Here is a 17,013-nt window from a genome sequence, read left to right as displayed (position 1 = left end):
AAATCCCATTAAAAAGCTGCTGTAATGCTTCCTGAGAAATCCTGATGTTTTAAGAAAAACCTATATTTACCTGATTTAAAATAAAAATAATTTTACATCATAAAAATAGTATATTGTTGTTGTGCTTTTTAAAATGTAAATACTCAATTATGGCCATGTGTCACATGTCAGAAAAAACAAATAATAGGAAAATCAGAAACCAGAGGTCAAAGGTCTTTTGACATCAGCAGTTTTTGATGCTCCAGACGTTGACTTTGTTGATCCTGATAATATTAATCAAACATGGCTGATGCCCAACTCTCTCACTCAGGTTATAAGTTGCCTATTTTTATAAATTGATTGATAGCTCCTCTTTATTTCCTTCATGCCAGCTTACAGCAATAATCCTGGGTAGATCAGTCTGCTGTGACATTTTGTAGGCGCAGTAGAAATACTTTGTTTTGTGGTCTTTTACCACACTGGACCAGAACTATTTCACAGGATGTCAAATAKTTGGGCAGTGAAGAGTGAGCACTGCTTAACAGGGGTCCAATGTTTGGCTGTTTGCTGCTGAAAGACAGTGAAGAGCAAAAATATGTCTTCAATTTTTTTGAACTTTTGCAAGAAATCAAAGTGATTTTCACAAGTATATTAATAATCTTTACAAGGAAAAAGTTGTTTTCATGTGGCTGCTTTAGTAGAAATAACTCCCTCATGAAAGAAATGTTACATTTTGAAGAAAATCACATTTGTTTTTTGCCAAAGACACTGAATTTCTTCTATTTTTGCACCAAAAAATATAGTAAAATTAAGATCAGTAATGACCAAAAATGTGTTTATTTTATTTTATTTTGAGGGTGTTTTACTTCAGCAGATAATAAAGGATGTAGCTGACTGACAGTATAGACCAGTGGTTCCCAAACTTTTCAGCTTTTGACCCACAAAATATTCATTGCAAAAACTTGTAACCCCAAATATTACTGGTCTGAGTACACAAACTTTGTTAATAACCCTAAAAACAAAGCCTACACAAATATAAATACTTATTTTGTGTTTTTGTAATAATTATAGGGAAAAATATTACATCACCAATTATTTTATTACCTTTTAAATTGATTTCTGAAGTGCAGTGGTTCCCAAACTTTTCAGTTTTTGACCCACAAAATAACAGAGACCTGTGCCCACTACTGTTTTTGGATGATAAACATTTGTATCAGGTCAACTAAACATGGGCATAGTAACAATATTTATTATTCTACATTTATACATTTTAGGCAACAAAGGCAAAAATGTAATTAATTTAGAAAATCTTTTCAGGACCCCACTTTGATGTTTCAGGACCCCACTTTGATGTTTCAGGACCCCACTCTGGGTCTCGACCCCAACTTTGGGAACCACTGGTATAGACCATGTTGAAAGTGGACCTAATTTTAACCTCTTTGTATTTATCTGGGTGACTGTTTTAAACAAACWTTACTGCACATTGATGGCTTCAGCGCTAAAACGTTAGAAAAAAACGTGAATTAGTTCAAAATGTTGCATTTGATTCAAATATAAAAGCAACGTTTTAAAAAAAATCACTTTTGTGAAACAATTAATAGGATTTAAAATCATTAGATGCAGATGTTCTGCATTTGCTGGGTATGTTATATATCAACCTTTGGACATGATTTCATGTTGTGTTTCTTCTCTTATAGGAACATGATCCCATCAAATCTAATTGAAGCTACTTTCCAGCAGGTGAGAGAGAATATATATATATATATATATGTAAAATCTTCAGTAAAGCAAACCAGTGCATCTGCTCACACCTGTGGATGTGTCTCTTCTAGTACCGGACAGATTTGGTGCAAACTGTGCAGAACTCCAACGTGAAAGAGTCTCAGGCCAACTTTGTGTACGTCATGCCCGACTACCACAACCCTCAGCTGGGCCACCCGGTGTTCTTAGAGATCACTCCTGCACCCGACATCAAGTATAAAATCGTCCCCAGCACGAGCAAAGGCATGAACGTGTTGGGAATCGTCATCTTCTCGGCCACCATGGGTAGGACAATTTCCACAAAAGCAGAAGCAAACCGTTGCTGCTTTTACATATTTCTGCTATAGTTCAGCTGCTAACAATCAAACCCAGGCCCAGGCCAGTGCAACAGTCCATCAGATGTTTTAACTGTAAGTTTGCTGTTTTGTCTACCAGGACTACTGCTGGGGAAGATGGGAGAACGTGGATTACCGCTGGTCAACGTGTGTCAGTGCATCAACGAGTGTGTGATGAAGATCATTAATGCCGCTATGTGGTACGTTTATACAGTCGGGTAATGTGTAGAAACAAATGTGGCAACACAAGTCAGGGAAAAGTGATGTTGAAGTGTCCACATCAGCAGCTGCTGAGTCAGCTCCACCTGTTTGAGCGGACGGATGAACTCCTACGAATAAGATTAGTTCTTCAAATCTTCAGTGGAGTTCTTTGAGACTGAATTTGCAGAACACATCGTGTCCTCATCGTGTTCTCTGTTTCTGTCGTAGAGCAGAGCGGCCAAACAGTCACACAATGACAACAAACTTTAAAACTTGGTCCAAGCTAAGGGCAAATCTGTTAATATTCACTGAAGAAATGTTGTAAAACAAATTATTCTTACAGAAATTATCTTTTACAAATTATATATTATGTAGAGTTTAGAACATCCATAACCTAACAGATTAATAATACTGTTGAGTTTAGAAAAACATCGTTAGTCTTACACTCTATCAAAAATGTTTTCTTTTATTATTTCTTAGAAATATTTTTAATCCAACAAATCAATTAAAAAAAGAAAATCTTCACTAAAAGTCAATTTATTATTTTCATATGAAATGAGAAAGAAATACAGAAAAGGACAAATAAAATTGATTCTCTGTTGCTTTTTTCATAGAAGAATCAAAGATCACAGAAAAGTTCAAACTTCTTTTTTTGACTTGAAAGTTGGCCAGATGTCATGAGAAAATTGCAGTAAAGATAAAAAACTATTTAATAATTAAAGTATTACCTTTGGGCCCAGATATAAGGTTAGTGAGAGGTTTTGCCTGTAGTTTGAAACGTGCTGTATCTTCTCTCTTTGATAACTTTATACCACAAGAACTTGAAGAAATTTTCTGATGTCGGTTTTATAACTGCCATAGAAAATGGTCTCAAACGTGGAAATGAACTAACGTTTCCTCTCCTCTGTTTAGGTACTTTCCATTCGGTATCGTGTTCCTGGTTGCTGGAAAGATCCTGGACATGCAGGACCCGGCCCACCTCGGGGAGAAGCTGGGCATGTACTTCCTCACTGTTCTGTGTGGTCTGCTGGTGCACGGTCTCATCCTGCTGCCCATGTTCTACTTCTTCTTCACCCGCAAAAACCCCTTCCCCTTCATCCGAGGCCTGCTGCAGGCTCTCGTCATCGCTCTGGCAACTTCATCCAGGTAAGAAGAGACAGATGTTCGTTTATCTTATCTCTTGGTGTGATCATCATGTCCTGTCATCCTTTTATCTCATTGCTTTCACTTCAGCTCAGCCACGCTGCCAATCACCATGAAGTGTCTTCTGGAGAACTGCGGGGTGGACCGGCAGATAGCTCGCTTTGTCCTGCCGGTGGGAGCCACCATCAACATGGATGGGACGGCCCTGTATGAGGCTGTAGCTGCCATCTTTATAGCCCAGGTCAATGAGTATGACTTGGACTTCGGCCAGCTGGTCACTATCAGGTGAGCTTAAACATCGAGAAAGACTCAGTCCATCAGTCGCTGTTTTGTGTTGAGAGTCAATCAAGTGTTCGTTACTTCTTTTCCCATCAGCATTACAGCAACAGCAGCAAGCATCGGAGCAGCTGGGATCCCTCAGGCAGGTTTGGTAACAATGGTGATTGTCCTAACCTCTGTTGGTTTACCGCCGGCTGACATCTCCCTGATTGTAGCCATTGATTGGGTTCTGTAAGTCTCACTTAAGATGACATTCATTTCACTGAACGTAAACATTGGGCAGCGAGTCAGCTGTTGTCCTTTTTGTTTGGTCAGTGATCGGTTCCGGACCATGATCAATGTTCTGGGCGATGCTTTAGCAGCTGGAATCATGGCTCACATCTGTAAAAAGGACTTTGACAAAGCGGCTGCTGCTACTGCCGCCACGTCTGCTGCCAATAACGGACGGGTAAGGAAGATTTGTTTCTCAACACCTGTTCATCGTACGGATCAGTGACCGCTGAGAACTTTGCAAAGATTTAAAACACAGTGTCAGAACATTTTGTAGTTATAAACGCATAAAGCAGTAGGGTCACAGGTCATACAGAATATATGCTCAGGTTGGAATTGAACAAATTCAGCCGGTATATTTTCATCATTATTCAGATCAATGTATTTGCTCTAAACTTATTTGTGTTAAACTTTCCTTTAAGATCATAGATAAGACTTTTCATAGCTTTAAGCCGCATGTGTCAAACTCAAGGCCGTCTAGCCCACCACCAAAAAATTTTATTTATTAATTTATTTATGTTTACTCAATATGAAAATTGTTTGTTATATCAATGGTAAACTGTAAATTTATGATTAAATGCAGCAAAATAAACACATTTAAAAGGTGAAAGATAATAATTGTCCTGCTCCTGAGCTGTTGGCTTTAATAACTAAGCAATTGAGTTGGATAGCACAGTATTAATGTCTGAAAATGAGCTGCTTTAAAGTCAGCATCGACCATAAACTAAATCTGTCATAATGCATGTTGATCATCCATGGGATTTCCCTGTCAGAAAGTAGGCGAGTCCAAAATTCAAGATGGCAGCTACTCACTAGAAACTCCTCAGTGAGTAAAACTCTATTAATTTTACTTTTAATAGAATTTCTGTATTTATTTCAGATCCAGTCAGTCATACACTTAGTTCTTATCAGTGTTTAAAAGAGGACGTGTTTAAAACTCTGTTTAGTCAAAGTTAAACATGAAACATCAAACTTCATTACAACTGGCCCTTCGAGGACCACCATAACACTCATGTGACCCTCGGTGAAAATGAGTTTGACACCCCTGCTTTAGGCTATAAATCTGCTTTTTGAGCTGGTTTTGGTAGCATTTTTGTGCCACGGCATAATTTATATGTAGATACTAACTACATGGGCAGGAGTCCCAACTAATTTTTTTAGTAAAGTACTGGTAGGACCTAAAATAATAAAATATAATACTTATGGCTTGTTCAGTTCATCTATGTGAGTAAGAGCAGACAAAAAGAATAAAATTAAAAATGAACTGAAAGATTAAACAATGACTGCGGCAATTAGATTTTTTGGCAAATGCATGAAATTATGTTAATCGTGTTAAAAAATAAAGTCATAAGTTACAAAATTATACTTTTACGAATGAAAACTTAAAATTTCCCTTTCTATTAGAGACCCCTGCTTGTGAAAAAGCCCCACACTGCCAGTCCAACATTTCAACTCACCCAGTGTTTTCTCAAACACATTTGTAAAAAGCATCAGATTAGCAGGGAAAAAAATAATACGTCCATCAAATTTAATAGTGATGCAGGTTTGTTTTTATCAAAAAACTTTTGAACCCCTACCCACAATGCAATGTGCGTAGAAAACTATGAAATGGTCTGTTATCACCTGCCAACAAGTAGAAAGGATGATAGTAGCTTTTTCATCGTTTGTGTGCCTGTTTATCTGTCTGTGAGAAAAATGTGAACCTTGGGACAGATTTTAATAAACTTTCAGAAAAATAATTATTGTGTTCATTTTGGAATCAACACAAGATAGTGGCTACAGCAACATTAGACAACCCAAAAATAGCGATAACCTTGTCAGTTTTACAGATACTAAGATTTGACGGGGTAATAGCTGAGTCATTCATAATACATACTCTAACCAGGCCTGACATCTCATGATGAAGCACGAGATCAGACATAAATTAATTACAAAGACTGATGAAAGTGGTTACAACCGTTGTTCCTTAGCATCAGATGATCTTAGCTTCAAAACTCTGACATTAAAAGCAGTAGGGAGATGCATTTCTTCAAAGAATGTCAGAATCGTGTCATCTTTTAGTAATGTGCCATCTTCAGGAAACCTTTTACAAGGACACTCACAACGTAACTGTGTTGCTCTTTTTCTCGCTCCCTTTAGAGAGACACAGTAATCTCCTTTGGCAATCAGAGCGTGGCCCTGTCTGATGCTCCTCTGATCGCACAGCGCTGCGATTACGTGTTCGAGGTGGACGGAGACAACGTGCTGGAGAAACCTTTGCCCTGCTACAATCTCTGCCAAGTGTGAGACCCTGTTGACGGGAGGGACGACGAGGAACGTATGGGAGCTCAGAACAGTTCAAGCCTTGCTTGAACTCTGGCCACAGTGAGACCAAATGTCGAGCACATCGATGGGTCAGGGCTGGGCGGCCTCAACAGATTTTACCTGTGCCATGCCGAAAACAGAAATATCCTTTACTTGATGGTATAGGGGTACAATAATGCGACGTGCTGTCTTCATTCAGTTTGAACTGGATAGCAAAAAAGGACGTGCTTCCCATGTAACTGGAATTCTACCTATAGAGGGTATTGTCTGAGAGTTGAGAATGAATAGTAGTGATGTGTGAATAACTGAAATAAGGGCTGAGATATCTTGATGGAACTGATAGTTTCATCTTCAAGGTTTTAACTGCCTTATTAAGAGCTTTAGTAATGGAAAGACTTGAAATTTAACAGAATCTCCTTTGTAAACCAAAATAACATTTAATAGACGAAGTAGATTTTCATCAAAGCAACAAGGAATCACTGAAACAATACCAAAGCACAGGATCTTTTGTTTTTTATACCAATGCTTTGAATTCTGTTTTCTAATAAAAAAATCCTGTAACACACCACTGGCTGCAAGTTATTTTACTAATTTACCAGTGCATTTCCCATGAAAACTTCTGAATTTGTACAATATACAGCAGCTGGATCCAACCTTTTGTTGTATCACAGACTGGTTTCATTAAACTCCCAGAGGAGTGAAAATAGTAGTTTTTTATTTTTATTTTTGTATGGTACACTTATCTATAGTAAGAGGTCAAAGGATGGAAAACAATGTTATGGTCCATGTCTGTTAGCAAAATATCTCATGAACCACTGGACAGACTTTCATACAACCTGCAAAAAGTACTCATTGGAAATATACAAGTACATCACCCCAATACATACTCAGAGCATTACTTAACCAGTGGTCCCCAGTGACCTTTAACCCCATGACGTTAAATCAACAGGCTCATCCTTGACCCATGATGTGTCCAGTTGTGCAGTTTGTCATTTGCTGCTGTTGTTACAGAAAACTTCCAGAAAATATGCCTTTGTTTCACTTGTAACAAAACTTAAAAATTTTCTTATAACCAAACTGCATAAAAAGAAAAGTAACGGCCATATTGTGAAAATAAACCAAGAAAATCCACCATAAGTTTCTGAACACGTTTAATTTTTTTCCATCTGAATTTTTTCCACATTTTAATGAAATGACTCAATGTTAGAATTCATTTAATGGCCTTGAACTTAGTGTTAAACAAGTTCAAAACAAAAGGAAACAATAAAAACACTAGAGTATAAGTATCAAGTATGATGTACACTCAAATAAATAAAAGCCACTTTTCAGTATATTACAGGTTCCACATATGAATTAAGGCAGACTGCAGTTAATTTGACTGCCTCCTAAAACTAACTTGAATATTTTACATTTTAACATGACTGACAAAAAAGAACAAATTCAAGCAGTAACAGGTCAGTAGAAAAACAAATTAGGATGAAATTTCAAGACGATCACTTGCTTTGAGCAAGTTTTAAAATATTGCACAAAGTTGGGGACTGTGACACAAAACACGAGAACTTTACCTCAAAGACTGAATCTGAACCTTGTATTTAAAACACTTGTATTAAAAAGAAGCACATGGTTAAAATGGGCATTTAACACTGCATCAGTATTTCATTATGGTGGGAAAAAAATGCTTAACACCCGAAATGATCGGAGTTTGAAACAAAGTGATGCCGATGAGAGTATTCTGCCTTGTAATACAAATTACTCATAAGATTTTTTTGATGTTAAACCTGCTCTCAAAACGGCTTAGCAGAGAAACATTAAGAGCTTACTAATAAGGGGGGAAATTAATTTGGGGACAATATTACTGTATTGGTCATATTAAAATATGATCCATTATTTGTGTTAAATGTTGCTAAACGTACCCACACTGATATGCTGATTTATTGCATCACCTTCTAAACACCGACATTGATAAAGCCAGGTTTTAGACTACAACTAACAAAAACTATAAAAATGCACAAATAGAGCCAATATACAGCTTCTAGTCCTGTTTTATCCAACAGAAATTCAACCTTCAGTCCCCATCTTTACAGAAATATTCTCAGCCAGATTCTGTTTGCTTTGGTCCATTTTACAATGACATGTAAGCTGTCTCGATGTCTGATCGGTACGCTTTTAGGAGCAGCCTTGTTCTGGATCACTGAACAAAATTAACAGAACTTCAAACCTAATCTTGATTTTAAAATTAAAATTAAAAAAGGAAAGAAAAAAGAAAGAAAGAAACAAACCAAACAAAACTCAGCAAAATGAAAAAAAATTTAATGGTTTATGCTCAAAATGAAACAATCAAAAACAACAAAAAAATAAAGCAAATCTAAATTAACAAAGGCCATAATGTTCTCTATAATTTTAAGTAATCCACCTCACACTGAAACAAAAATGGATACATCTACAAAAAATAATAATAATAATAATAATAAAACCAAAACAAAACAACCAAAAAAACAAAACATGGATGCTGCTGTCAGGATGCATCAGAAACAAAGTCAGTACCACTCGAACAGAACTCCAAAAATGGTCAAATCTGCATTTTGAAAGGACCAGAAAACATCTGGATTTAAAACATTAAAAATTCTCCCTGCCTTTGGTCCATCTTAACTCCACAAACATTGGCCTTTTTTTTTTCCAACATAACTCCTGTAATAAAACAGGACACTCAACACAGGGCTTATGAATCAAGAGGACGTGCTGCAAATCTCATCAATAAAACGGTTGGTCAGAAGGTGAGCAACGTTCTAGTGTAACAAAAGGTTTTGATATTCAGCACATCTTCACACACAAAGTGCTTTGTTTCTTTACAAACACCGGATGGTACTGTAGGATCTCTGTTCACTGTTCAAATGGTCATTTAAGGCATCGACTTCTACACCTGATAAGAGCCAAGATTTTCTGAGGTTTTCCTGCTTTACACTAAAACAGTTCAGCTTCAGAACATTTGATAGGTTTTTCTGTTTTCTGCACTGTCGATGCCCCGCTCAGAGTTCTTCGTCTTTTTTGTTATATTTTCCTAAAAGTGAAACATGCGACACATGTAGATTGTATTTAAGCTTTTGAGAACATTTTACAAGGTAATAGGCATAGGTAAACCTCTATACTCAGTCACTTGCCAAAAGTAAAATAATAATAATAATGATATTGATAGTGGGGGAAAAACACACTATTTTAAACAAGTACAAAAAGTGCAGAAGATTGAACTTCCTGTTTTTCTCTGAACACGATAAAACCAAAATGTGCCTGACTGTTTTTGGTTGAACTTTTTTTTTCTTTTTTAAAGAACAGAAGCCTGACACGGATTATTTTCTGCACTTCTATACACCCAAGTGTCCAACTTGTTTTACTTATGGCCCTTGCTAGTCTTAAAGGACACTTGCAGTACTTTATCTCCGAGTCGGTACCCATTCAGGCTGGTGATGGCCATCGCTGCTTCCTCGTAGTTTGTCATGGTAACGAAGCCGAAGCCCTTGCACTTGTTGGTGTTGAAATCTCGGATGACCTTGACGTTTGTGACGGCACCAAAGGGACCGAACATCTGCCACAGGATGCTCTCGTCTGCATCCTGGCCCAGATTGTAGATGAAGATGCACCAGCCGGAGTTGTTCCCAGGAACGCTCACGCCTCCCATGCTGCTCATGTGATCAACGCCCATTGGGGAAAACCTGAATCAAGAAAAGTCTTGGTTGATTTGTGCTTACATAGCTGCCCGCTGCTCCACGTGGGTGTTTCTTACGTGTGATGGGTCAAATGCAGAGTAGGGCTGGGTATCATGGCCAATTCTCTAAATCGATTCGATTTCGATTCATTAAGTTCAGAATCGATTAATCACGATTAGATGAAAATGTTTATTGATACTGATATTGTATTTTTGCAACTGTGTCGCAAAATATCACCATTTTTTTCTCTTTAACATAAACAAGAAGTTTTAAGGACAAACTTTTAAATTAAACTGTTTAATCTTGAAAGAAAACTGTCAAGTTTAAAAGGTTTTAAAGTAAATAGGAGATGCAGGTGACAGTTTTGTTGTGGATTCATTCATTTTTAAGTAATTAATAATTATTTTGATAAATAGTGATGTGAATAAGGTTGCAGGAGAAGAGGTGGGCTAATATAAACATACTTCTGTCCAATCCTTTTGAGTGTATGAAACATTGTGAATGGGTGTTCTGAACTGTAATTTCATTGTGCTCTGTACAATGACAAAGGTTTATCTTATCTTATAACTGTATATTTGTAATGTTTCTGTTACCTTCTGTTGTTATGTTCAATAAAAGTTATTAAAACTTAATACATATAACTTATTAAAACAACTACAAAATTTCATCACTGTGGATTTCATTAAGATGTTTCTTAAAGTTTAAAAATAATAATACTGGTAACAAAACTAACCGATTTCGTTAGAATGTCATCTTAAACACGTTTAAACATGCCGGTGGAGAACTGTTCAGTCAGATGTTTACATACAGTAGTTCGGTTCGAGTGCCTGAACGAGGGCCACTCGTCAAACCCAGCTTTGTTTCCTCTACACGTAGGAGCACAAATCTTTGCAAACAAAAGTCACCATGGTCTCCGTTATCTTTAAGTTCTGTGGAGAGTCGGCTGGTAACGTTAGCGATTCCTTAGTTTCTTTTGATTTGATCCAGACAACTTGTTATCGAAAGCTAATGTTAGCACAGAACGTCAACCAGATGTAAATATACGGCAAGCCAGGTGTGACAAAATATAGAAACACACCTCAGACGCGCGCACAAGACAGCCTGGGGAAGAATCGATCTCATGCCCTGTGAATCGATTTTCCCAAATTTTAATTAAATCGATCCAAGATCAATTAAATCGATTTCTTTACCCAGCCCTAATGCAGAGCACAAATTTCATCATTGCATGTTACCTGTGATAATCTCACCCCAGCCCATGCCTACTTGAAACAAAAACTAGTTCATTCAAATCTTTTCGGTTTATCCCGTCTCACCGAAATCGCTGTGCCTGGTGGTGTAAGGGTCCTCCGAAGCGTCTGGACTGGTTGTGGTAGAGCTGAGAGATGAGCTGCGTGTTCTTCACCTGATTTGGGTTGGCAGCGAATTTCACTGTGATGGGTTCGGCGGCTCCTGGTGGTTTTTGGCCATTCAGGTTTTTGACAGCTTCCTCGGCCTCTGCTCGCTTGTCGAACCGAATAAAAGCAACTCCACGAGACACACCTGGACACAGGAGAGCAAATGATGACTCCCCGCTGCAACGCAAATATCACAGCCCACGTCTCAGTCAAGAAACAGCTGTGATTTAGTGTGGATTTTGATCTATACCTGGTAGTGAATTCTGAAAAGCAAAGGAGTCATTCACCTGTCATACCTGTCGACTGGTCTGCGAGTACCCGAGAATTAATTATACGACCGTAACGTGAAAACATATCTTCCACATCCTTATGTGACATGGACTTGGGCAGACCGCTGACATACAGGTTGGCATCTTTTATAGTGTCTGAGCTGGGTCGAGCAAAAGACACCTGAGAGAAAGAAAGAAAAAAAATTGCTTTATTTAGAGCACTTTATTTTATGATAAATTTCACCTAAAGTGACCATCTAACCTCAGGTGGATTATAATTAAGAAAAATATTTATAGTGTTTTGGTAAATTACAACTTATTTACCAGAGAAGCTTTTGGTTTAAAAAAATAAAATACAAAATACTGCAGAGTTGATGAAACAAAACTAAAATAATCTGATTAAAATGGACTGTCAACCATTTGTTCTTTCACTGCCACATGTTTCAGCCCAAACATTACAGCAATAAAACAATGAAAAAGTTTTAGGAAATAAAACCCATAAACGTTAAAAACATTTTAAGTTAATTAAAAATATGTCAATTTTAAGTCAAAGTTAGACATGTCTGATGAGGAAGCAAGTGAGCAGTTAAATCGCAATCATTTCCAGGGGCTGACATGTCCTAGCTAGTTAGCGGAGACCTCAGGTGCCACAGGAGTAACAAGACATGACATCTTTGCTTTGAGAATTGTAGAACACCTTATTTCACGTTACCTTGATAGTTTTGGACTGTAGCCTTAGTCCATTGAGAGTACTGATAGCTCTTTCTGCATCACTAGGGTTAAGATAGTTAACAAATCCGTACCCTAAACTGTGGCCTAGAAAAAAAAAAAAAAAGGAAAACAATAAAACAAAAAAACGTATTGTTCAAAAAAATCTGCAAACAAATATTTAAAACAAAAACAAATCTTAACATTGCATGCTATCTTAAGCAAACAAACTTGTCTACAGTTAAATAATTAATCTACTTCTAATAAAACAAGCCTAACGTGGTCAAAAACTGATTAAATTAAATTCCAAGCAAAAACTTTGCAGCATCTTTTAAATAATAAATAGAAACCCCCAAGTCCAAAACCCCAGGTAAACCATTAAAAAATGGCAAAGATTAAAACATCTCTAATTTGGAAACAACTATGACTAAATCATGAAGCTGAACTGTCAAAAAATTCAGAAGATGGATCCGCATTTTGTTGTTTTATTTTTCTTTTCAGAAAGTTATACATGGAGAAACTTTTCCATATAAACAAACCTTTAAGCCAGAATGTAAATATAAGTATAAATCATTATAGTAGTAACTAGGGCTGCCATGATTAGTCGATGACTAATCGATTATTAAAATAGTTGATGACTAATTTAATTATCGATTAGTCGGTTTTTTTTTTTTTTTTACTTTGTTTTTCTCTCCAAACTGCGTTGACACCTTCCACTGCCACATCTGCCTTTCTGTCCTTGACACACATGCACAGTAGTGGTAACTGGGGTAGGCCGTGGACGGCACAAGACATTATACAGACAGGCTCTGGTATCATGGCTACGTAGAAACGGAGCTCAAAAGTGTGGGATCATTTTAAGAAAATGAAAGAGAAACCTGTGCAATATCTGCAGAGCAGAACTTGCCTTCCACTGCAATTATTTTTTGTTAGCATATAGCTAAAATCTAACGATAGCAGCTGCATTCTGGCGCTATAAGCTGTATGGTTTATATTCAATTAACGTATGATCCGATTAGTCGACTAATCGAAAAAAATAATAATCGGTGATTAGTCCACTATAAAAATAATCGTTTGTGGCAGTCTTAAGTGTAACCCATCCACAACATCTGCAAAAGGACGTGTCATTTTTCACATTTTTGTTTTTGTGTGGAACAATATTTTTCGCTTGTTTGTTTTATTTATTGATAATTATGGCAATATTATTTTAAACTATGGGTTGTCGCAGGTGTTACTGCTCCAGTGTCCAGCATACCTGCCACTTTGTCCCGAACCAGCTTGGCAGACTCCACCTCTCCGATGCTGTTGAAGAGGCTTCGCAGCTCATCCTGCGACATGCTCTGAGGCAGGTAGTTCACTATCAGGTTAGTCTTGGCATCCTTCGCCTCATCCCCTCCCATGTGGTCTTCATAACCGTTAGACATCTCATACACCTCCTGCAGGTCACAATAACAATAAGAATTTAGATGAATTCATACTCAGAAATGATGAAATCTGCTCTCGATGTAGATGTGAAAATGAAAGTGACATTTTGTTCTTGCATGAGCTCCTTGAACTTGTTCTCAACACAAGGTCTGGGAATAACTTTCAAGGGTATGTGAGGGCATGTAAGTAGAGGGGCGTCGTAGGGATGCCTCGTTTGGTTTTTCAACACTTTCTTTAGCTTCCTTGGACAACAACACCTTGGAACGCCCTCAGGACACCGTGACAATCTTCAGGTTTTCAGTGATTTTAAATGGCAAATTGTTAGTTGTTTTTTTTTTTTGGTTAAATTTCTAACATTAACTGCAGCGCTGAGGAGCAGATGGTCGAGACCATTAGAAAACACAGATATGTTTACAACTGTTCCAGCAAAACAGTCATAGGGCAAACAGCTTCTGTGCACATAACAGTGCATAGAGACCATGGCAGAAAGAAACCAGTTTAGGTGCTGTGGGAAGAGCTTCCTGAGTTTTGAACTGCAGATTCTCAATGTTTGTGCAGAAAAGTATGACTTGTAACTAAATCAGCAAGAGCAGATTACTTTACTTCTCACCAAGTATAAATCCAGCTTTACGTCCACCTGATCTCCACAGCATGATGACAGTGTTTAACATATAAGATGTTAAATTATACTGAGCTAGCATTTACAAAAAGCATGCAACACAAATTATAATGTGCTCTTCATAATACTAAAGGACTACAGTTTTCCTAAGCTTAGACTTTTAACACTGCAAGAACTTTCACCCGAGATAACATGAAGCTCCTACACAAAACACCAATTCCAAAAGGCTGACTAAACAGAATTTTAAATATTTTCTTAAACACTCCCTCAATGTTATTGTATTCATCAAAAAGTGCCAAATAAATCACAGAGGACATATCAGCAAAGTTGTTGAAGAATGCAGGGAATGATTTTTACATAAAGATTAAAGTAGAAGTTAGCTAATTTGAGTTCCTCCATGGTCAATATTTAGAAATATGGATAGCTGATAGCTGATATACAACACCATTTATTTTATGGTCAATATGTGTTTCCAATTTACCAAAATACGTATAACACAAACACATTAAATAAAAACAATTCACATACTTTTAATACTTTCAGTCTTTAAACTGGTTTACTGACAAAGAAAAATAAAATTGTTTACAATCAAATGTTTCCTGACTGGTGAAATTACTAGCTCAAGAGTATTAAAGCTTACAATCACAGCACAACAGTATAAAAAAATAAATAAAAACACACACAAATTGGCTTCAGTGGCAAGGCCTTAAATAGTAGGGGTGTAAGAAAATATCGATACACTGAAATATCGCGATATTTCATTTCCCGATACTGTATCGATATTCTAAAGCCCTGTATCGATTTTTAATTAAGGTTTAAAATGTCAACCTTCTTGCCAACCATTCATTTTTATGTTGTAGTTCAGCCTCTGACCACTAGTTGGCAGCAGTGAGCCAGCCATTTGGCTCCTCTACCTCTTGAGCGCCAGAGAATAAGGGTAGCATTAGCATTGTAAGTAMAYWWKMKYTTYTCTTTTTTTTCAGTAAGAGGTTTTTATTTAATAGAATTTTTGGACAAAAAATCGCAATATATCACAATATATTGCCTTGCTTACAGTATCGCAATATATCGGGATATATCGTATCGTGACCCCTCTGTTATGCTATGTATCGTATCACCAAATTCTTGCCAATACACAGCCCTATTAAATAGTAGTAACACATGACAAGATTTGTGCTAAATAGTCTTTAAATAGTTACTCAACTAAGCAGATAATAAAAAGAAACACTGAGGCTGTGTCTCAATTCATGGGATGCAGCCGAGGTCGGCCGCACTTGTCGGCTGCTCACGTCACTGCCCCACGCTGTCCCAATTCGTCGGCGTCTACAAGTGCGGCCGACAAAACCCCGAAGATCTCAACTGCATCCGAGTATCCTAAGTGACTGACGGTATCCCAGAATTCATTGTGATGTCAGCAAATTTAACAGAAAAACAAAGATGGCGTAGGTTTTATTTTTATTCTGCCTTTTTAATTTTTTTAATGACAGAGTTTGTAAATTTACTATAGACCAAAAAAATGTAAGTTAAGAAACTTCGCTGAAGAAAATTTTGTTGCAATGAGATGTTAAATCAAGTGCAGCTACAAAGACTGATACTGAAGCTAAACCCAAATTATTCATGTGTTTTATTTATTTACTTGTAACGTTTTTCTATATGGCAGAGCGTGGTCACGCAAACATACGTCTTATGTAGACTGGACCGTCCCATTTCACAGCCGTTATACAACCTATGAATTGAGACACAGCCTAAGATATGGTTAAAAAACAAACTTGTTTCCACAAAAAGCTGTGAGTGCTTTGGTGCTGCCCTCAGCACAGAGAAAGCTTTTATTATCAATTTGTTCAGTTTCTTTGAGTCACTGGGAAAAACCTTTTTGATGAATATGTTTGAAGTGTCTGTAAATAGTTTACACAACAATGTTCAGCATCTATAAAGATGAAGGCTATCTAGCTTTTTACTCAACTTTCAGAGTTGTCCAGATGGACAAATTTGAAATGTGACTGGGTCTGAAATGGGAAATGATCCAAGAGTTGATCTGACAGAGGACCATTCAAACCAGAAGGGGACTAATTATGTATTCTGGTGGGTGAGATGTACCAATGGTCAGCATGAAACAGACAACTATTAAACCCGTACACATTGGCAGAGCTGTGGAGTGGCACTGTGTATGTTGTAAAGGCAACAAAATGTAATCTTCTCCCGAAGCTGAGCAGAGATGAGACAAAAATCAGACAACGTGACTGCGGCTAAACAAGCCAACACGTAGTCTGAAGAACATTAGGACCAAAATCTGCTATTGATTTTTGTTCCACAAATTTGGTGCAGACCAGGTCCCAAACATCTGTACACTTTTGTGTAGCTGCAGTTGAATTTTTTTTTTTCGGAGAAGCTGAACGAAGTATGTGATTAAATAAATACTTTTTAAAGTATTCTACTTATTTTGAGCAAAATAACTTGGCTAGTTGCAGCACAACTGCAACAACTATAAATCCTGGGGGATATGAGTTAATTTATTCTGTAAAAAAATATAAAACTAAAAAGTAGCAAGCGTGAGATCTAGTGATGTACCAAATGATTATTTTCTAATCGATTAATCTAATGATTTTTTTTTCGATTAATCGATTA

General features: G+C 37.1%; 2 protein-coding genes across 2 annotated transcripts in view; one reads left to right on the top strand and one right to left on the bottom strand.

Annotated features, from left to right (window-relative positions):
• Window positions 1–8,527, top strand: part of slc1a8b (solute carrier family 1 member 8b) — a gene marked incomplete in the record, with an annotated part of 16,515 nt that extends 7,988 nt beyond the window's left edge. The window contains 8 exon segments of the mRNA XM_014018059.1: window positions 1,677–1,719; window positions 1,812–2,025; window positions 2,176–2,275; window positions 3,189–3,422; window positions 3,510–3,704; window positions 3,795–3,929; window positions 4,014–4,146; window positions 6,108–8,527. Of these exon segments, the coding sequence (XP_013873513.1) occupies window positions 1,677–1,719; window positions 1,812–2,025; window positions 2,176–2,275; window positions 3,189–3,422; window positions 3,510–3,704; window positions 3,795–3,929; window positions 4,014–4,146; window positions 6,108–6,254 (1,201 nt within the window).
• The window catches only part of elavl1a (ELAV like RNA binding protein 1a), a 13,434-nt gene continuing 3,827 nt past the window's right edge, over window positions 7,407–17,013 (bottom strand). The window contains exons 2-6 of the mRNA XM_014018058.1: window positions 13,600–13,780; window positions 12,349–12,452; window positions 11,655–11,817; window positions 11,287–11,512; window positions 7,407–9,979 (exon numbers count right to left, since the gene is read on the bottom strand). Coding sequence (XP_013873512.1) covers window positions 9,658–9,979; window positions 11,287–11,512; window positions 11,655–11,817; window positions 12,349–12,452; window positions 13,600–13,768 — 984 coding nt within the window. The 5' untranslated portion in view covers window positions 13,769–13,780 and the 3' untranslated portion in view covers window positions 7,407–9,657. The remainder of the gene's footprint in view (window positions 9,980–11,286; window positions 11,513–11,654; window positions 11,818–12,348; window positions 12,453–13,599; window positions 13,781–17,013) is intronic.

The sequence above is a fragment of the Austrofundulus limnaeus genome, unplaced genomic scaffold, assembly GCF_001266775.1.
Source record: "Austrofundulus limnaeus strain Quisiro unplaced genomic scaffold, Austrofundulus_limnaeus-1.0 Scaffold181, whole genome shotgun sequence".
NCBI classification, from domain to species: Eukaryota; Metazoa; Chordata; class Actinopteri; order Cyprinodontiformes; family Rivulidae; genus Austrofundulus; species Austrofundulus limnaeus.
This window is presented reverse-complemented; position numbering and strand designations above follow the sequence as displayed.